The 23,347-nt window shown below is 35.3% G+C and overlaps 1 protein-coding gene across 1 annotated transcript in view; it reads left to right on the plus strand.

The window, feature by feature from the left end:
- Window positions 1-23,347, plus strand: part of MSH4 (mutS homolog 4) — a 99,689-nt gene that overhangs the window by 36,833 nt on the left and 39,509 nt on the right. The window contains exons 7-11 of the mRNA XM_055402888.2: window positions 229-401; window positions 4,798-4,865; window positions 15,353-15,427; window positions 18,068-18,132; window positions 19,195-19,364. Of these exons, the coding sequence (XP_055258863.2) occupies window positions 229-401; window positions 4,798-4,865; window positions 15,353-15,427; window positions 18,068-18,132; window positions 19,195-19,364 (551 nt within the window). The remainder of the gene's footprint in view (window positions 1-228; window positions 402-4,797; window positions 4,866-15,352; window positions 15,428-18,067; window positions 18,133-19,194; window positions 19,365-23,347) is intronic.

Below are 23,347 nucleotides of genomic sequence, written 5' to 3' on the forward strand. Positions count from 1 at the left end.
AGGGTGCCCAAAGCTGGTGCTCTGGGACAACCCATAGGGGTGGGGTGGGGAGGGAGGTGGCAGTGGGCTTTAGGGACACATGTACACCCATGACTGATTCATGTTGATGTATGGCAAAAACCACAATATTGTAAAGTAATTAAAATAAATTTTAAAAAGTTAAATTACAGTTTTACTGGTTTCTCCTTTGTATACTTAATGAAATTTTCCTAACTTATGTTTTTAAAGGAATAATCACACGCTCTTTGGTGTTCTAAATTATACTAAGACTCCTGGAGGAAGTAGAAGACTTCGTTCTAATATATTAGAACCTCTAGTTGATGTTGAAACCATTAACATGAGATTAGATTGTGTTCAGGAACTGCTTCAAGATGAGGAACTCTTTTTTGGACTTCAGTCAGGTAAATATAGATTTTTACAAATGCAAATTACTAAAAATATATGTCTTCCTAAAATGATACCAGTCCTGTTGAATTAAGGCTCATCCTAATGATGTTATCTTAATTTGATGACATCTGCAAAGATCTAGTTTCCAAGCAATGTCACATTCAGATACCAGGATTTGGGATTACAAAATTTCTTTTGCAGGGATGCAATCCAACTCATGAGGTAAGAGAATTGCCTTTGGCACCTGTTCACTGGCATGGCAGTGCAATTTTTTTCTTAAATATGTAAGTGGAAGGGCAGTTTATCTGCACTGATCCTGGTCTAGTTCCTGGATTTTAGCCACTTGATCTGTCTTCTATATCTCCACTGTTGTTCTGGTGGTCTAAACTGAAATAGTACTTGAAAATCTAGAAGGCATTTACAGTCTTTAGGTTTCTTCAGTCCAATTCTAAATATCTTGTAATTAGTATAATTTCTTCAAAATTCTGACATTATACTGACTGTGACTGCATTTCCAATGTTGCTGAGTATATTCATTTTTTTCTATGTATTCCTATGTATTTTGTGAGGCTTTGGAAAAAGTGTGAAAAGGCTTATTTTTAACTGGTCACCCTTGTGGTTTACAGCAACATCTTATCTCTATTCTACCATTCATCACCTGTTGAAAAATAAATTTTATGCACATACTGTCTTCTCTTCATCACCCCATTTCAATCAGTCTTCTTTCCGTACCCACTACTGTACTGAGACTGCTCTTGTCAAGGTCAGTATAGCAGACATTGTTGGTTTCTGTCCATATCCTCTTGGGTCTCTTTTACTTTTCTCTGTACCCCTTTTCCCTGTTCTGTGTGCTTTTGCTTCTAATGGCCTGTATCTGGATTCACTTTAAAGGTCTACCCTCAGTCTATTAGAGGGCTGTGCTCTAAGCAGAGGGTCAAATGTGCCTTGTGGGCCCTTAAATGACTGAATAGTGTGGAAATATGAAAGCCTAACTGCCTCACACTGTTTTGGCAATAACCATGAATGTAACTTAAAAGTTCTACAGCATGAACTGAAGTTACCTTCCATAGAATTTTGCCTGAAATTATGCTTTTTCTTGGCTTTTTTCCCTTTCCTGTCCTCTCTTCTCTATTGGTTTCTCATGGAAGCAAATTCTTAATCTATTACTTGCATATAAATCCTCATTTCAGAGTCTCTTTCTGGAGAACCAAGCCTAAGACATTTACTCATAGTCTCATTGTTGTTAAATTTAATGGGCACAAATTAGTTCTATTTGGGGCTTCCCAGGTAGCTCAAATGATAAAGAATCTGCCTGGAATGTGGGAGACCTGGGTTCTGTCCTTGGGTCAGGAAGATCCCCTGGAAAAGGGCATGGCAACTCACTCCAATATTCTTGCCTGGAGAATCCTGTGGACAGAGGGAACCTGGCAGGCTACAACCAAGGAGTCGCAAAGAGTCAGATATGACTGAGCGACTAACACACACACAGTTCTATTTGAAATTCAACTTCTCTGGTACTGCCAAAACCTCTCCTTATTGAATTACTGCCTTTCTTTGCTTCTGTGATTATACAATTTGATTTTCCTCCTACTTCTTTGGAGTTTCCTTTTTTTAAAGCTCTGTCACTCACTTCTTTAAAAAGTTTATGACTCTCCATCTCCCTTGTAATGTTATCTTTATAATTTACAAATAGATTGCAGGACTGTAGACTGTCTTGGAATGTCTTTAGAAAGTTCTGTCATTGATCAGGTAACAGAGTGAAAACCCCAGATTCCTTCCCTTCAAATGGAAAAGAGAAAGACTCCTGAGTCTTCTTTTTAAGCTTGTTTTCCTTTGCTCATTCCCTGAATGCTGTGGTGCTTCAAAACTATGTCTTAGGTTGCCTTTTTACTCTGTATTTTCTTATTATATGATTTACCCATATTCTTGGTCTTATAATTATCATTCACATACCTGTAACTTCGAAATTTCCATTTCATGCCCAGATATCTTTACAGCCCTTCAGCCCCCTACTGAGAACTTATTAGATCTTTCTTAATCACCTCAGATTTAATGTATCCAGACTGTGCCATCTTTCCTTCTAAATCAATCCCTTCTGATTTCAAAGAATAGCTCTACATCCAAGCTCTTAACCAAACCAGATGACCAACCGGAAGTCATTCTTGACAATTTCTTTGAAATTAATCATCAAATTCTGTAAAGTCTCTTTTCTATATATATCTTATAGGTATTACCTTCTATTCCCAGCTGCTCCAGCCCAGGGTACCATTTATCTACAATCTGATTTATTTCTGCAGCTTTCTATTTGGCCTTGTCCTCCAGCCTTGTTCTTTATAGTCTTTTCTCTATATTGGACCCTGAGTAATCTTTTGAAAATAAAAATGTGAACATATTATTCTTTATTAGTTTTTTCCTGTTGATGTAACAAATTACCACAAATTTTGAGGCTTAAAACAGCATGAATTAATTATCTTACAATTCTAAAAGTCATAAATCAGTTTTACTGGAAAAAAGTCAATGTGTTAGTGGGTCCATTTTTCTTCTGGAGGCTCTAGGATAAAATTGTTCCCTTGCCTTTTCCAGTTTCTAGAGGCCTTCTACATTCCTTGACTCATGGCTCTTCCTCCATCTTCAAAGCCAGGAGAATAGTTTCTTCTCTATTTTCTAGCTTCTGCTTTTTCCTTATATCTTCTCTCTTTGACTGATCCTCCTGTCTCTTTCTTAGACTGATCCTCCTGCCTGTCTCTTAGAAGGACTCTTGTGATTAATTACTTTGGGACTAACAAATAATTCAGAATAATCTCTCCATTTCAAGAAGCTTAAACTTCATCTCATCTTCAAAGTTCCTAAGATAACATATACAAAGGTTCCAAGGATTAGAATGTAAAAATCTTTGCAGGACTGCCACATACCTACTTGCATAAAATCTTTCAATCTCTTCTAATGCTTTTAGGATAAAACCAAAACTCTTCTGGATGGCTTTCTTTCTCGTTTCCCACAGCACCTCTTGTTACTTGTCACTTTTCATTCTGCCTTCTTCTAGTATAATTGAACTTCTTTTAGTTACTTGAACATATCATGTTTCATGTTCTGCTTAAAAGCTTTTTAAAATTGTAAGTAGTTAATTAAATTGTGTGGTATGCAAGATTTTAGTTCCCCAACCAGGGACTGAACCTGTGCTCCTTGCATTGGAAGTACGGAGTCTTAACCAATGGACTGCCAGGGAAGTCCCTAAATTTAATTTTTTTTCACAGGGATATAGTTGATTTATAATATTAGTGTCAGGTGTACAACATAATGATTCAGAATTTTCATAGATTATACTCTGTTTAAGGTTATTACAAATTTATGGCTATATTTGCTATGATGTATAACATATGCTTTATAGCTTACTTACTTTATACATAGTAGTTTGTATCTCTTAATCTCCCATCCATCTCTTTTCCCTCCTCCCTTTCTCCCCATTGGTAAACACAGGTTGGTTCTCTGTATCTGTGAGTCTGTTTCTGTTCTATTTGCTCATTTGTTTTAGTTTTTAGATTCCACATCTACTTCTTTGTCTTTCTCTGCCTGATTTATTTCACTAAGTGTAATATCCTCTAGGTCCATTCATGTTTTCACAAATGACAGAATTTTACTGTTTTTTTATGGCTGAGTAGTATTCCATTGTGTGTATATACATATATGTGTGTGTGTGTAATCACAAATTATTTATTCACTGTCTCTTGATGGACATTTAGGTACCATATCTTGGCAATTATGAATAATGCTACTGTGAACATAGGAATACTTGTATCTTTTTGAATTAGTATTTTTGTTTTCTCTGGGTATATACCCTGGAGTGGACTTGCTAGATCATTAGTTCTATTTTTAGTTTTTTGATGAACCATCTCATCTTTTAAAAGATGAGAACAGCTAAAGTTCAGAGAAGTTAGGTAACTCCTGGAAAGTTACGTGGTTAGTGATTGAACGATGCTTTTAGACTTTTAAACTTATCTTTTAAGTATCATGAAGAAAAGTTAGAGATCAGAAAAGTGGGAAGAAAATTATGATAAGCAACATATTTAAGTCAGAGAAGTAGAGTTTCAAGAAGGGAGGGGTGATCAACAGTGTCAAAATTTGAAGACAAATTCTGAGTAATCAAAGTTAGGGAAAGAACACTGCTGCTGCTACTGCTAAGTCACTTCAGTCGTGTCCGACTCTGTGTGACCCCATAGACGGCAGCCCACCAGGCACACTAGAATTTATTATTTTATCCCTGGTAAATGTAAAATAGATGAAGACAATGAAAACAAGTGGTATATGCAGGTAAAACTGTGCTATATTATTATTTGGGGATAATACTTTATATACTCTATATTTTAAACTGTAACATAAAGTTTAACTGCTCATATTTTCTGTTTGTTTCAGTTATAGCAAGATTTCTTGATACAGAGCAACTTCTTTCTGTTTTAGTTCAAATTCCAAAGCAAGACACGGTATGTTAATGTATACATGTTATTTTGTTAATATTATGTGATATAACTTGTCTTAATATGATGTAACAGTTGGAAAATATGAAATTCTTTTGGAAAAGTACTTTGTCATTGCTATCTGAAATATTTTTATGCCTTTTTAAAGGAAACTTTTCTCCTCAGTGTGTTATCATATATGATAAACTTAGAATTAAAAGTTTATTAATTGAGAAATTGACATATTTCATTTATCAAATATTTATTTAAAGAGTTTGGGCATAGTGTTCAAAAACCTTAGATTACAAAACATTTGCTTAATAAACTAGATAAAAATTATGTTAGTTCCAAGGTCCTTTAAAAGATGATCATTATGTGAAGTTTGATTAGTTAGTTTTCAAGTATGCTTAACCTTTAAATATGAAACAAGGCTTTGGATTTTTACAAATTTAAATACTTACTGCCTATAGGCGCATTCTATAAAGAAAGTAATATGGTTTTCATTTCTCTTTAAAGTGAATTGAGAAATATTTACTTTAATCAAATACATTTACAGTTAACCCTTGAACAGTATGGGGGTTAGGGCACCCCCTTCCCCATCTCCAATGCAATTGAAAACCAGCATGTAACTTTACAGTCAGCCTTCTGCATCCAAGGGTTCTCCATCTGCAGATTCAGCCAACTGGATTGTCTTGTACTTTATTTATTGAATAAAATCCATTCTGAGTGGACCCACTCTGTTCAAACCTGTGTTGTTCAAGGATCACCTGCATACTTTTGTTCATGTGTTCTGTATCAGTAGACTTTTATTTGAAATTTGATTACTTTGCAAATCCATTGAAGGTTTATCTGTAGTTAGGAAGCCTTTTCATATGGTAGAGGAAATACTCTTAAGGTTCATTTATAATAAAAACATCATTATATGGAAAAGTTTTGGTTGTTAGACAGCAGGAGAATTGGGAGTTTCCTTAAATAATTGAAGCACTTTAAAATTCAATATATACAAATGAGAGGTAACTTAGAACTGAAATCTGAAACAAAATTAATTGATACCATACAATGAGGTTAGAGGCATTCCTTCCACTTCAGTTTCTCATAGTGTTTGTGTATAACTGGTGTTAATATTATTTCTTCCTTAAATGTTTGGTGGAATTCACAAACAAAGCTGTTAAAACTTGGAATTATTCTTTGTAGGGAGATTCTTGAGTATAAATTCAATTTCTTAAATAGATATGATGCTATTCAGGTTACCTGTTTCTTCTGGAATGAACTTTTAATTAGGGTGCTTGTTTCATTTGTACTTAATGAGATTATTGGTATGTTACAATTTAAATCTGCCGTTATGGTACTTTTTTACATTTATCTCACCTATATTCTCTTTTCTTCACAGTCCAACTCTCCACTGTTTCCCCATCTATTTCCCATGAAGTGATGGGACCAGATGCCATGATCTTTGTTTTCTGAATGTTGAGCTTCAAGCCAACCTTTTCACTCTCCTCTTTCACTTTCATCAAGAGGCTTCTTAGTTTCTCTTCACTTTCTGCCATAAGGGTGGTGTTTGGGTATTTTTATTATCCCATTTTACTCCTCTGTTGATTTATTGGATAAGTTCATTGTTTTTTTATTTTAATGGTTGCTTTCAGCTTTATAGAATACACCTTTGGCTGAATTCAGTCTACCTTCAAATAATATTCAAATATACCATCAATTAATTTTGTATAAGAAGCATAGAGTAGTGGCAACAAAAGCAAAAATAACACAAGCTGGGAATACATCCAATTAAAAAACTTCTGCTCAACAGAATATATATAGAGGGTTCTTCACTTTGCTTCCGGATATGTTCTTGTTAACATGTGTCATTAACCTTTATTTTTTAACCTCTGTACTGGTTTAGCAGTGTTTTTGGAGCTAAAAAATCAAATATTTTCAGATTTTCAGAGACTTAAAAATGAGTAATCAATTACAAATATAAACCCAAAGCACTAGTTAGCCCTTATTATCTTTTGCCAGATGTCCTGCTTTGAATTTTATTTTCATATGAAAAGTATCTTAAGTAACAGTTTTACCTATGAATGACCTGGTTTAACACAGAAAAAATGCAACTCAGTGTAGGAATAGGAAATGGATACTCTGTATTTACAATTAATATTAGTTTCCTGGGCCTGGTGAAACAAATACTATACACTGCTTGGCTTAAAACATTATAATTTTATTGTCGTAGATCTGGAGAGTAGAAGTCTGAAATCAAAATGTTGGCAGGGCTATGTTTTCTCTGAAACCTATAGGAGAATCCTTTCTTACCTGTTTCTAGCTTTTGGTGGTTTGTTGGTAATCTTTGGTGTTCCTTGACTTGCTATATAAATTTTATCTCCCTTTTCCTTGTCACATGGTAGTCTTCCTGTGTCTATGTCTTCACCTGGCTGTCTTTTTCTTATTTGTTTATTTATGTTTTTGACTGTGCTGGGTCTTTGTTGACGCACGCAGACTTTCTGTAATTGTGGTTAACAGAGGCTACTCTTTATTGTGGTACATAGACTTCTCATTGCAGTGGCTTCTCTTGTTGCAGAGCATGGGATCTAGGGTGTATGGGCTTTAGTAATTGTGGCTCATGGGCTTAGTTGCTCCATGGCATGAGGGATCTTCCTGGACCAGGGATCAAACCCATGTCCTTTGTATTGGCAGGTAGATTCTTAACCACTGGGCCACCAGGGAAGTCCTTCACATGGATGTGTTTTATTTGAAACCAGTCATATTGAATTAGGAGTCTACCCTACTGCAATATGATGTCATCTTAACTAGTTATTTCCGTGCACCTAGTTCCAAATAAGGCTGCGTTTTGAGGTACTGAGTGTTTAGACTTCAAAATGTCTTTTTTTTTAGAGGGGGACACAATTCAACTCTCAGCTGTGTGTAAGCAAAGACTTTGTTTTATTATTGGAAAGAATTAATCATCAGGTTATGCCTGAGAGCAGTCTCACTGTTATCACACTGTGTAATGAGTAATGTGTAGTATTACATAGTCATACATATTCATGCTTTAGTGTCACTAGCTATAAGAATTAGTAATATACAGTTGACCTTTGGACAGCATCAGGCTTAGGGGTGCTAACCCCTCTGCACAATTGAAATTCCTCATATAATTTTTTATTTCCTCCAAACTTAACTATCCCTGATAGCTCAGTTGGTAAAGAATTGGCCTAAAATGTGGGAGACCTGGGTTCAATCCCTGGGTTGGGCAGATCTCCTGGAGAAGGGAAAGGCTACTCACTCCAATATTCTGGCCTGGAGAATTCCATGAACTGTAATAGTCCATGGGGTCACAAAGAGTTGGACACAACTGAGCGACTTTCACTTAAACTTAACTATTGATAACCTACAGTTGACTGGAATCCTTACTGATAACCTAAGTAGCTACTTAATACATGTTTTGTGTACAGTATGTTTTTATACTGTATTCTTAAATAAAGTAGGCTGGAGAAAAGAAAATGTTAAGAAAATCATAAGGAAGAGAAAATACATCTCCAGTACACATATGTGTTTTTTTTTTTTATTGGAGGCTAATTATTTTACAATATTATATTGTTTGGTTTTGCCATACATTGACATGAATCCTCTCTGGGTGTACATGAGTTCCCCTTCCTGAACCTCCCTCCCACCTCCCTCCTCCCCTTATCCTCCTTCTGAGTCATCCCATGCACCAGCCTCGAACATCCTGTATCATGCGTTGAACCTGGACTGGTGATTCGTTTCACATATGATAATATACATGTTTCAATGCCATTCTCCCAAATCATCCCACCCTCGCCCTCTCCCACTGAGTCCCAAAGACTGTTCTATACACTTGTGTCTCTTTTGCTGTCTCATATACAGGGTTATTTTAAAAGATCCGAATTTAAGTGGATCCATGCAGTTCTAACCTGTGTTGTTCAAGGGTCAGCTGTACGTATTTTTGCATTAGATTATTTCTGGTTTTATTAAGAAAGGAATATCATTTTAGCCAACTAGCTCTCTGGGAAATATCTGTGATTAACTAATCAACTTCTATAATCAATTTGACTATCAGATTTTAGAAAAGCCAGAGAGTTTGGTATAATTCTGCACACTGAGAATCTGGAGTCTTTCTTCTTGTCCAGAAAAGACAATCTGAAACTAGCTCCATAAGGTTATTAAGGGCCAGTGTTACTTACCATCCTTTTTAGTTTTGGGGGGACCAGTCATAGTTGTAAATTTTTTCCTAACCAGCACATATGTCCTTTGTGGAGGTTTTTTAAAAAAATACTTTTCAGATGAGATTTACTAACTTTTAAGGAAACTTAAGCAATATATTGACTTCATAATTCATAAATTTCAGTCTCCCTTATACTGTTTCTCAGTTGATGTTTTCCTAACCATCTGGAGATATATTTAAATGAGACTTTAAAGTAATTTAATATAAACATCTATATCTTAATTAAACACAATATTACTAAATTAGTTCAGACTTGTGCTGGTTAAATGGCATGGTTTGCTTAAACTTCTGAATGAACTAAATGTTCTCTGAAAATTTCCGGTGTGAAATTGTTTACCCAAGATGAATTCATATATTTTCTGTTAAGAACATTGATTTTTAGAAAATGCATATTTTCCAATCATAAGTATTCATTGAAAATCAAACTTAAATTTCTTATTTTAATTAATCCAGATGTATTTTCTTTTTATATAGTCTTTATAACCTTACTGTTTAATGTATTTCATTAAGAATGTTTGTATTTTCCAGTACTTCCTCCCACATTTGAAAACTTTGATATTAAATAATTTTTTCAAGTTTTACCTAAGTTTTAATTTTTTCCATTGATTTTAGACTGCCATAAAGAGTATCTGGGTCATGGCTCTTTCTTTCAACAAGTTATTTTACCAAGCACTGTGGTGAATGCTAGGGATGTAGTCAGAAGTAAGTGTCTAATCCAAAGGAATTTATAATTCATTTTGAGATTTTGTTTTCTTTTTTTTTTAAATTTATTTTATTGGAGGCAAATTACCTTGCATTAATATATTGGTTGGTTTTGCCATACATTGACATGAATCCGCCCCGGGTTTACATGTGTTCCCTTTCTTGAACCCCCCTCCCTTTTATTTTTTTAAAAAGCAATTACAGCATAGTGTTATCAGGAACTGTAAGGGATATGATATTCTACCCTACATCCAAAGTGACAAGTTAGCCTGCCACAGTTTGATAAATGCTAACAGAAGACACAGACTCCTCTATCAGAGAGAAAGGACTTTATACTCATAACAATAGCCACAGCCAGAATATCAAAATTTTCTCTCACTGCTTCCCCAAGCTCTCTTTCCAACAGGGTGATGTGAAGAGGGCTATGTGACACCTGCACATACAGTGTTTACAGGAGAGAATTGCTGATCTTAGGGAACCTGAATCTTATGGGCAGTAAGCATGTGTGCTCAGTTGCTCAGTTGAGTCTGACTTTTTGCAACCCCATGGACTATAGTCCGCCAGGCTCCTCTGTCCATGGAATTTTCCAGGCAAGAATACTGAAGTAGCTTGCCATTTCCTATTCTGGGGGATCTTCTTAACCCAGGGGTTGAAACATATTTGCCTGCTATTCTTCAGGGAGGCTCCATCTTTATTTTCAAGAACTGTGAGCAAACCTACCCTTTGCCCTAGAAGTAGACAATATATCTTTCAAGTCTATTCACTATACAAACATCCTTGAAAAGTCTGTAGAACAAAGGCAGTCAGTGTCTTTGCTCATTAGACGTGCAAAAATGCAAAAGGCTAATAGAGAGTTGTCTCCCAATTCTCCTTGGTGAGACTCTCTTCTTCGCTTTGGAAAAGCAAACTGTAAAGAGACTGTATATGTGTGTGTGTAAGTTGCTTAGTCAGGTCTGACTCTTTGCAACCCCATTGACTTAGCTCACCAGGGTGCTTTGTCCGTGGGATTCTCCAGGCAAGAATACTGGAGTGGGTTGCCATTCCCTTCTCCAGGGATCTTCCTGACCCATGGGTCAAAATTAGTGTTCTATTGCAGCATAACAAATGACCTCAACTATAGCAGCTTAAAACTATACATATTTATTACCTCTCAGTTTCTGTGGTCCAAGAGTTTAAGGTCTTAGAAACTGCAGTTAAGGTGTCATTTGGGTCTGGATACTCATCTGGAGTACTCACCTGGGGAAGAGTCTGGTCTGCTTCCCTGCTCATGTGGTATGGATAACATTTAGTACCTTGAAACTGTAAAGTTCATAGCAATTTACTTTTTTCAATGCTTTCAAGGTTAGGAGAGATTGAAAAGAGATAGAGAAAGAAGAACCTGGAAGGAAATCACCAGTGATGTAAGAGGTTAAGAGAGTATTTGTATAATACAACTCCTCTACAGCAGATTTTCTCAACTTTGTACTCTTTATGTGTTGAGATGATAATTCTTTTACTGTTCTGTACATTCTAAAATGTTTAGTGGTATCCATAGGTTCTACCCACTAGATGCTTCCTTGGTAGCTCAGACAGTAAAGAATCCTCCTGCAATATAGGAGACCTGGGTTTGATCCCTGGTTTGGGAACATCCCCTGAAGAAGGAAATGGCAACCCACTCCATTATTCTTGCCTGGAGAATCTCACGTACGTAGGAACCTGGTGGGCTACAGTCCATGGGGTTGCAAAGAGTTGGACACGGCTGAGTTTCTAAGCGTGGGCCATAGCTTCTACCCACTAGATGCCAGTGGAATCCAATTGTTACCTGTTGTGGTGTTTTACAGACCGGGACCTGGGGACTGGAGTTGACGAAAAGAAAGAGGGAAAGAGCAATATCCCTCGGGTTATATGGAAAATCAATAAAGCCCATACACAGGACTTGTACTGCTCATGAAGGCACTGGGCATCCTCTCAAGGAGGTCTTGAAAGCCCGGGTGAGAAAGTGAGCTCAGTAGGTTTCCACACTCCGAAGAATTAGCCAGAGACAGAAAGAAGGACACAGGGGACCCAAGTCTCTAGTGGAACAAGGGTATTTTATTAGTAGAAATGCATGCTTATATATCTTCAGTAAAATGATTACTCAGCCATTAAAAAGAATGAAATTCCACCAGTTGCAACAAAATGGATATTCTATTAAGTACACGGTCGCTGAAGAGTCACTGAAGGGAGTCACTTGAAGGGAATCCAGGCAGGTGCTCTTTCCCATGATCTCAGTCCTGAGAACTGCGTGAAGCTCTACTCTTTCCTGTGTTCCAGGAACTGATAAGAAACAGAGAGTCCTTGAGAAATGGCACACAAAGGAAGAAAATGCAACATATTGGATCCCTTAAAGTTGAATGTCCCCTGACAGTTACCCCCAACTGTTACAGCCAAAAATGTCTTCAGGCGTTACGAAAGTGAACATTCACATTCAGAATACCAGTCAGTATTCTGCCGGTACTTCTGAAACTCCCCTTCTGGGATTTCCTGGTGGTCCAGTGGTTAGGAATCCACCTGCCAATTCAGGGTACATGGATTTAATCCCTGTTCTGGGAAGATCCTACTGTCCATAAGGCAACTGAGCCCATGCACCGTAACTACTGAGCCACAGTAGTTACGAGTGCCACAACCGCGGAAGCTTATGCAGCCTAGAGCCGTGCTCTGCAACAAGAGAAGCCACTGCAGTGAGAGGCCCGGGCACTGCAACTAGAGTACAACCATGTGCAGCACCAAAGACCCAGTGCAGCCAAAAATAACAAAATAAAAACAAAACAGGAAACTCTCCTTCTGCTTGTTCCTGTTCATTCCTCCTTCTGAAAAGAAACCACTTGTTATTAATTACTTTTTAATTTTTCTTTATAACTTAGTTTTACCAGTTCTTTAAAAAATTTTACATATAAGGAATTATTCAGTGTGTATTTTTTTAATCTCTGGCTTCTTTTATCCAACATTTTGTTTGTAAGATTTAATCATGTTGTCACATGTAGCTATAGCTCATTTAGTTTCATTGCTATATAATATTACACTGTATGAATATGCCATTATTTATTTCACTGTTGTTGAACTTTTGAGTTGTTGGCAGGTTATGGCAATTAGAGATAATATTGCTTAACAATTTTATATCTGTTTCTTAATAGAATTTTGGACATATTTTTATTGGGTACATAGGAATGGAATTTCTCAGTCATTAATTATACCTTCAACTTGAGTAGATAATGACAAAATATTTGCCAAAATGTTTTTCAAAATGATTGTATCTACTAATTTACACTTCCATCAGGAGTATTTGAGAAGTCTTATTGCTCTTTTCCCAAACCTGATCTTGTCAGTTTAAAATTTTAGCTAAAGTGGTTGGTAGATTGTAGTACTTCATTGTGGTTTTCATTGGCATTTTCTGTTAATGAGGTTAAATGTGCTTTCATATGTATATTGACCTTTTGAATATCTGCTTTTGTGAAAATCTTGCCCATTTTTCTGTTGAGTTATCATTGTTTTTGATTTGTAGAGCTTCTCTTTATATAAACCCTTTGTTGATTCTGTGTGTTGCAAATATCATTTCCCATTTTGTAATTGTTTTTTTTTTACTCATTATTGTGGAGTAGACCTTGTTGGTGTGCCACCTACATCCTCTTGGTATTCACTTTTGTGTAAAGGCAATGGCAAGCCACTCCAGTACTATTGCCTAGAAAATCCCATGGATGGAGGAGCCTGGTAGGCTGCAGTCCGTGGGGTCGCTAAGGGTCAGACACGACTGAGCGACTTCACTTTCACTTTTCACTTTCACACATTGGAGAAGGAAATGGCAACCCACTCCAGTGTTCTTGCCTGGAGAATCCCAGGGATGGGGGGAGCCTGGTGGGCTTCCGTCTATGGGGTCACACAGAGTCAGACACAACTGAAGTGACTTAGCAGCAGCAGCAGGCTTCTTTTTGCAAGCAGCTAAAACTTTCTACCTGAGGACTTTTCTCTGGTCCCAGGGAGACTAGCGAGTAATCAGTTGTTGCCTCAGTGCCCCAGTGATAGTTCTTGACCAGTACCAAATAGGAGTTGATGAATAAATACCCTATTTTCCTTACCTCTGGAAGTAGTTTCTTTAAAAAAATATGTTTATTTTCTTATTTGGTTGCACCAGTCTTAGTTACGGCCCTCAGGATCTTTGATTTTTGTTACAGCATGTGGAATTTTTAGATGCTGTCAGTGCAGACACATTTGAGAAAGTGGTGGCCTTCAATAATTACTTCTGTTCTTTGTGTTCACTTTTTTCTTTTAAAAAACTCCAAAGGCTTGTCTTTTAATGCAGGGTGCTAGGTCTTCATGTGACGAAGCAGTTTTGAAGGTTTCATGGCTTCGTTGAATAGCCTGTTGCCACATTATACAAAGCAGACTTGGAGAATGTGAATCACCTGTTGCAGTGAACCCGTAATTTAAGAAGGACTCTTGGTATTTTAAATGCAGCTTTTTTTGTTGGCAGTCTTATTAGAGTCTTCTCCTATTTCATCATTGGGTCTTTCTCGTTTTTCAAAGAACCTCTTTAGTGGGGTTTGCTTTTTCACTCATCTTGGCTAGGGTTAGCTTGTGGGCTTACCAAAACTGTGATCAAGACAAGTGCACAGTGTGGAAAGATGTGTCGATGGAAGTGGTAAATAAGATAATGTGTGCCCATGCTCGGACTGAAATAAGTGTTGGAATCTGACTTAGAGTCTGCCACCAGATACAGCTGTGCAATTGAAGAACATAAACTCATTTGCCTCTCTAAAACCTGACACCAGATGCAGCTTGTCGCTTGCTACTCAATGATAGGGTTTTGATGAGTCTGCAAGCAATTGATTTATTATGGTGGTTTCCCTGGTGGCTCAGATGGTAAAGAATCTGCCTGCAATGCGGGAGACCTGGGCTCGATCCCCGGGTTGGGAAAATCCCCTGGAGAAGGGGTAGGCTTCCCACTCCAGTATTCTTGCCTGGAGAATGCCATGGACAGAGGAGCTTGGTGGGCTACAGTCCTTGGGGCCTCAACGAGTTGGACATGACTGAGAGACTAAGCACAGCACATCATGCTTGCTTCATATCATATATATATCTTCTGTGCAGTCAAACCTATCTGCCAGTGATAGTCTATATTTGTTGCCATTCCCCAGCGCTAACATCACCACCTCAGCTCTTCTTCAGATCTTCAGGCATTGAGATTCTTATAAAGAGTGCACAACCTAGATCCTTTATATTTGTAGTTCACAGTGGGTAGGGTTCACACTCCTATGAGAATCTTAATGCCACCGTTCATTTGACAGGATTTAAAGCTCAAAAAGTAATACAAGCAGTGGAGAGTGTCTGTAAATACAGATGAAACTGCTTGCTTACCCGCCAGTCACTTCCTGCTGTGTGGCCTGGTTCCTAATAGGCCATGGACCATTAGTGGTATGGGACCCTGGGATTGATGACCCTGGACGTAGGTGGTTTTCCTGCCTACGTTAATAAATAAAAATGTTTGGAAAATGAAGGTGTAGAATGTTCAAAAGGAAAATTCATTCACGTATTATTTATGGTGTCCACATTTGGATTTTTGTCTGAATAGGTTAATGCAGCTGAATCAAAGATAACAAATTTAATATACCTAAAACATACCTTGGAACTTGTGGATCCTTTAAAGGTAATTTATATGTGTGTGTCTTATACAAAACACGTCTAGCATCAGTTTTTTAAATGTTTTTGTTTTGAAAAAAGTTCACATTTAGAGTGTTTTAAGAATAATGAATTCCCATCTTCTCTCTCTTTCTACACACAGCACATACACATATTATTATCTTTATTATTACTCTTAATGAACAATTTGAGAATGAACTGCATTCTAAAGTACATACGTCCTATGAACAAAGATGTTCTTTAGCATCACTACAATATAATTAAAAAATTCAGGATATTTAACACTGATACAATACTATTGCAGTTGACTATTGCACAACATGAGGGTCAGGGCACCAACCCTCCCTACAGTTGAAATTCCACCTATAATTTATTGTTTCTCTTTGTATACTCAGTTCCTCAGTGTCCACAGTTCCTCCATATCTGCAGTTCTACATCTATAAATTCAGTCAACTGCAGATCGTGTGGTACTGTAGTATTTACTATTGAAAAAAATCCACCCATGAGTGGACCTGCATAGACAGTTCAAACCCGTATTGTTCAAGGATTAACTGTAAACTAGTATAGCCTATACTGTATTCACATTTTTCCAATTGTTCTAATACTGTTCTTTATGGTAATTTTTTTTTCTTCCCCTGATAGAGGATCCAGTCCAGGACCAGGCATTGTATTTAATGTCATGGTTCTTTATACTTCTGAAAAGTTTTTCAGCCTTTTTTTGTCTTTTGTGATACTGACATCTTGAAGAGTAAGGGTCAGTTGTTTAATAGGATATCCCTGTTTGTGTGATTGTTTCTTCATGATTAAATTTGGCTTATACATGTTTGACAGTAGTATTCTGTGAGTAATGTTGTATCTTTCTATCAAGAGGCACATGTCACTTTTTCCTTCTTGGTGATAATAACTTTGATCAATTACTTCACTATAAAGTTATAAGTAATCTGTGGAGAGATACGTTGAGACTGGGTAAATTTACTGTTCCTTGTCAAACTTTCACCCCTTGATTTTGGTATTTATTAATGACTCTTACCTGACGTAACTGTGATGGTTACAAAATGGTGATTTTTCTCATCTATTTTTAAATTCTATATGGTGTAAAACATTTGAAAAACTTTGAATTAAAAGACAAAGAAGAATCACTTTTTAAAAATAAACATCATGAAAAGTGTAGAAAAGTTTTGTTATAAACTTTATTCTACTACACACGCATACAACAATTTGGCAAAATATTTCAAAAGTGTTGTCATCTTTCTTAGAATGAAAGAAGTATAATAAATCATCCCCCCAAACTGATAGTTGATGAAACACAAAATTTCAAACTTTGGTATGTCTAAGGCAAAGTCAAAATGACAAAGTTAGGAAAATTTTATCACAAATGACAGAAAATCTATTATCATAAAACTTATATAATTTTATGAGAAAATACTGGTGTGCCAATGGAAATGTGGAAAATGACAAAAAATGGAACCAAGTAGTTAATAAGTAGTTTCAAAAAATGTTCAACTTTTCTACTAGTCAAAGAAATGCAAATTAATAAAGCAAAGTTTTTTTCCTTAATGGATTCAACTTACTGCTAATGTGAGAACAATGAGACAGGCAATTTCATAGACAGCTGGTAGGAGTAAAAATTATTCATACCTTATAAGAATGCTTTATGATGTATATTGTATGTTTTGATGCTGTTCAAAACATCAGACATCAAAACATTCTAGAAATCTATTCAAAAGAACTGTTAAGAAATGTTGACCAATATTTATGTCCAGTGATGGTCATTGCAGCATTGTTTATATTACTGTACATGGTGTAGAACTCTAATAATTAGGGGAAATGACTATTTGCTTTCCACAGGTGGAATATTATGACTTATTAAAATTTTTTACCATGAAGGGTTTCTAATGCTCATGATTTAGTATTAAGTGGTGGAGAAAAGGATCATATAATGATGTAAATTTTTGATATGAAAAAGTGACAGGTTATATACCGTAATACTTGTCTTTGGAGGTATGATAGAATAATGTATTTCTTTATGCTTTTATGAATTGCTTGTTTTTGTTGGTATATAAATATTATTTTTCTATTAAAAGCCAAAAAAGTTGTTGTTGCCATTGTCTCATAGGAAACTAAAATAAGGTAAAAATCAGATTACCTATATTTTCTACTGTTTTCTGTTTATTCAAATAGTGACCACTCTCATAGTTTCCATTAAGCAAAATAAGAATCCCTACTTTTGTCATATAAGAATGAAGAAGTTGCTTTATTTACCAACATACAAAACACTTTTTTAGTTTAATGTGCATTTAACCCACATTTTCGAATTATACATAGAATTCTCATACATAGAAACTGTTTAAGCTACTATTGACAATAAGCAGTTTAAAGTTAACGATTAGTTAGAAGGCAAGAAAAATAAGTCATAACAGTAACCAGTGGATGGTACTGTTTAGCCATGTGCTCTTTATCTGGAAAATGGGCCAGATACAATCTGTTTTCACCTACGTACATAAAATATCTTTTATGAGTATATGAATGAGAAAATGAAGCAAGAAAGTACTTGGTAAAATGTAAAGTACTAGACAAGTCTAAATGTTTTGTTTCAATAATGTCATAATTTATTATCCTTAACTGTGTTTATCTTATTCTTTAATAGATTACTCTGAAGAACTGTAATACACCTTTATTAAGAGCTTATTATGGTTCCTTGGAAGATAAGAGGTCTTTGTCATTCAACTGTTAATAGCAGATTATTCCTTTCTTCCTGATCTTTACTGATTTTAAGAACTCTATTTGTATTCTGTAGGACAATTACTAAAGTGTTGGTTAACTAAAACTTTAGACTATTTGTTAAAAATTTACTTATATATTACATTTTATAAATAAAAATAGATATGGTAACAGCATAATTTTTGTTAGTGGACAGTTAGAATAGCATTAAAAATCAGAATCATGCAAAATTTTGATGTTTCTTTTTTAAGCTATTCTCCATGGAAAAACTTGCAATATAAAAATATATTTATGTTAAATCGTAAGGACCTAATGTAACAAAAATAGTCGATATGAGTACTGAGTAATATCTAATTACAGTTTAATTTTAGTATTGCATTAGCAATGGCACCTTGTTTCTTGACCAAAAAGACTCACAATACTTAAAAACGGTTATTTTATTGTTTCAAGATTCTCACCTTGTGTGAGGTCACAAAATGAGGTTAATAATATAACTGAATTATTATAGATATAGAACAGAATAAAATAAAAGGTTATGAAAATAGGTATTACCAGACTTATAGTTTGTATGATCACTATAGTAAGTTGTTATACGGTCTCACGATATGTTTGGTCTCTCTTGCCCCAGCTGAGGGCAAGGACCATATGTTAACTCTTCTTTGACTCCCTGCACCTAACACAATGCTCATGGTATAAGTAAATGTTAATTGAGCCAACGAGCATGAAGCCAGAATTTTATAATAGTGATTCAGGGATATATTTTTATATTCACACACACAATTAGTATGTATAGTTTGGGAGATCTATTAGCCATTGTAGGATTATTCTTGGTGATGTCATTTTTTTTAGGAAAGTAGTTAGGACTGACAAAATAGTTTAAAATTGATGTAGTCAGAGTCCTAATTTATATAGTTTCATATATATATTATTTAACTATTTATTTGCAAAATAATTTTCAACAATAATTTTAAGAAGATATGGTATTTGCTATCATTAACATATTCAAATTGCAAATTAAAATAACTTACTTATTACCTATAATTTCATTTTCAGGTTTGGAATCATACTTGACAAGATTAAAACAGTAATTAATGATGATGCAAGATACATGAAGGGATGCCTGAACATGAGGACTCAGAAGTGCTATGCAGTGAAGTCTAACATAAATGAATTTCTTGACATAGCCAGAAGAACATATACAGAGATTGTAGATGACATAGCAGGTAGTTTAATTACTTGAGCATATGTTTTCTGATTTTTAGAAATAAAGCAAACTGTTTTAGGACATGTTTTTTTTTTATGATATTAACCAGGCATATTTTAATTTTATTTTTTGTTACCAAAACAACAGATGAGATTAAAATGTATTATCATCTAAGGAGCCTTTAAAAAAAAGAGATATCAAAGTGTAAAATGTATTACTTCTTTTCTCCAAAGTTAAATATAGAGTGTCTTCAAATTTAAATATAGGGTTACGTGAAGGCTTGGAGAGTAGTTTTTACCTTAGTACAACGTTGCATATAAATTACATGAAAAATACTGTCTATCAGTGCTAATGGGTTTCAGTGGAGGAGGAGATATTTTTGTCTGGGAGAGGTAGCATTTTCAAGCCAGTACAGTAATTCATTTAATGAGTTTATTAATCTCCTAGTAAATATAGTAAAAAATCCTAGTAAATCTAGTAAAATCTCATAGTTAAAAATCTCCTAGGTACTGGGAATACACAGTGAACAGAACAAATTTCCTGTCCTCATAAAGCTGTAATAATAGTAGAGACAGGTAATAAACACACAAACATATGTATGTATATATATGTGTGTCCATATTGCTATATAAAGTATATTAATTACATATAATGCATGATTTCACATAGATGTAAGGTAAATGAAGCAAAAATAGTAGATTAGAGGGATCAGAGAATGACTGGGTGTGAAGGCATAGAAGATAGGAATGTTTTTAGTACATAAAATAGTCTAAAAAGGAATTCCACCCCCTCCTTTTTTTTGTACTTTAGCACAATGGCCTGAAGAAACCTTAAGGGATGAGTGAGGAAATTTGTTAGGATGGAATAAGGCATTTCCTTACAGAACTAGTAAGAGATAATACAGTCAGAAATGTAGACTGGGGATCAGAATTTACTTTTTTTGAAGGTCAATTTGGAGGTTTTTCCCAAGGAGAATGTAGAGGTAATGAGATATTTTTGTTCTGTGGAGTGAAATTGATCAGGAAGATGTGTTGAATGAATCTGAGTGGAGCAACCAAAAGAGGAACTATTTTAAGCTACTACAAGTTAACACAGCAGGTGTATATGAGAAAAGAGAAATATGAAGGTTAAAGGAAGAATTGATAAGAGTTAATCATTGAGTAGAAATGGCCATGGTAAAGTAAAGAGAAATGTAGCCACTGGTGCTAATTGAAATGATTAGCCTGAGAATGGTGATACTACTGAGAAAAACAGGAAAATTCTTGGAGGAACCATTTTGAGGACTAAAGATATTAGTTTTTTCAAGTAATATTCAAATAGTTAATGGTCATCATGTTAAAAATATAAATTTAGAAATTTAGAACTCTGTAGTGAGTGTGCAATTGATAGGAAGATTTGGACATTTTAGGAATTTTATGTGATGAAACACCTATTTCCTTTTTGGAATATTTTTCCTCGTAAAGTATGTATTTTAGAGGGAATTTCTTATTGTGAATTAATTATTGCAATAATTTATATAACTTTTTTCCTTTTCTTTCTAGCTTTATTAATTTATATGCAGCACTGTATAAGTTTACAGTATACATAATAATAATTTGATTTATATATCTCATGAAATGATTATCACAATAAGTTTAATGAACATCCATCCTAATATGGATATAAAATTAAATAATAAAATAATATCTTTTCTTGGGATAAGAACTCTTAGGAATTGCTCTTGTTAACAACTTTCATATATAACGTGTGTGCGTGTCTGTGTGCGTCCATGTGCTCAGTTGCTTAGTGGTGTCCTGCTGTTAGTGGACTGTAGCCAGCCATATACAGCAGTGTTAATTAGGCTTATCATGTTGTTCATTGCATCTTTAGTACTTACTTATAGCTAGAATTCGTGCTTTTTGACTGCCTTTGTCTAATCCCCGCTCCCCTTACCCCTGCCTCTGGTAACCTCAAATCTGATCTCTTTTTTTCTGAGTTTGTTTTTTTTTTTGAAGAATAATTGACTTACAGCATTATGTTAGTTCCTATTACACAAAATAGTGATTCAGTATTTCTATACATTTCAAAATGATCACCATATCTAGTTATGATCTGTCATCATACAAAAATATTACATAGTTATTGACCGTGTTACCCACAGAGTACACATTTCATACTTGTGTTGCACCTTGAAATTTATACCTTTTAATTTCCCTCGTTATTTCCTCTCCTTCCCTCTGACAACCACCTGATTATTCTCTGTAGCTATAACTATGTTTCTGTTCAGTTATGTTTATTCATTCGTTTTGTTTTCTAGATTCCACGTATAAGTGAAATCATACAGTATTTGTCTTTCTTTGTGTGACTTATTTCACTTAGCCTAATACCCTCTAGATCCATCCATGTTTTCACAAATGACAAGATTTCATTTTTTTATGGCTGGTGTTAGCCAGATGATAGCATTTTATATATATATATTCATTCACACACACATGGGCTTCCCTGGGTGGTTCAATGGTAAAGAATCCGCCTGCCAATGCAGGAGATGAGGGTTTGATCCCTGGGAAGATCCTTGAAGAAGGAAATGGCAACCTACTCCAGTACTGATTCCCTGTGAAATCCCTTGGACAGAGGAGGCTGGTGTGTTATAGTCTGTGCGGTCATAAAAAAGTTGGACACGACTTATCTACTGAACAACAACAAATACACATACCCACACACCACTTCTTTATTCATCTATTGATGGGCAGTAATGTTGCTTTCATATTTTGGCTATTGTAAATAATGCTGCAACAAACAAAGGGATGTGTATATATTTTTTAATACCCAGGAGTGGAATTGCTGCATCATATGGTTAGTTCTATTTTTGAGTTTTAAAAATATTTATTTTTATTGAAGTACAGTTGAAGCATCTGCCTCCAATGCGGGAGACCCAGGTTCGATCCCTGGGTCGGGAAGATCCCCTGGAGAAGGAAATGGTAACCCACTCCAGTATTCTTGCCTGGAGAATCCCATGGACGGAGAAGCCTGGTAGGCTACAGTCCACGGGGTCGCAAAGAGTCGGACACGACTGAGCGACTGAACGGAACGGAAGGGATAGTTGATTTCAGTTCAGTTCAGTTATTTTTAATTTTTTGAGAACTCTCCAAACTTTTCTGTAGAAGCTGCACCAATTTACATTGCCACCAACAGTGTACCAGGGTTTTGTTTTCTCCACATCTTCAGCAACACTTGTTCTTTGTTGTCTTTTTTGGTAATAGTCATTCTATAGGTGTGAGGTGATATCTCATTGTGATTTTTTTTATATTTTTTAAATTTATTTATTTATTTATTTTTTATTGGAGGCTAATTATTTTACAATATTATATTGGTTGGTTTTGCCATACATTGACATGAATCCGCCCCGGGTGTACATGAGTGATTTTGATTTGCATTTTGGTGATGATTACTGATGTTGAGCATCTTTTTATGTGACTGTTGATCATCTGTGTGTCTTCTCTGGAAAAATGTCTATTGAAATCTTCAGCCCAATTTTAAATGAGTGTTTTTTTATATTAAGTTGTATGAGTTCATTGTATATTTTGGATATTAACCCCTTATCAGATATACCATTTGCAAATGTCTTCTCCCATTCAACAGGCAGAATTTTTGTTTTGTTAATGGTTTTCTTCACTGTACACAGGTTATTAGTTTGGTATAGTCCCATTTGTTTATTTTTGCTTTTATTTCCCTTGCATGAAGAAGCAAATCCAAAAATGTATTACTAAAACTGATGTCAAAGAGCTTACTGCCTGTTTTCTTCTAGAAATTTTATAGTTTCCAGTTTTATATTTAAGTCTTTAATCCATTTTGAATTTATTTTTGTGCATGGTATGAGAGTAGCCCAGTCTGATTCTTATAGCTGTCTAGTTTTCCCACCACCATTTATTGAAGAGGCTGTTTTTTCACTGTTGTATATTTTTGCCTTCTTTGTCATAGGTTAATTGCCTGTATTAGTGTGCATTCATTTCTGGGTTCTCTCTT

The sequence above is a fragment of the Moschus berezovskii genome, chromosome 4 (assembly GCF_049115385.1).
Source record: "Moschus berezovskii isolate FMDL1 chromosome 4, NW_MosBer_1.0, whole genome shotgun sequence".
NCBI classification, from domain to species: Eukaryota; Metazoa; Chordata; class Mammalia; order Artiodactyla; family Moschidae; genus Moschus; species Moschus berezovskii.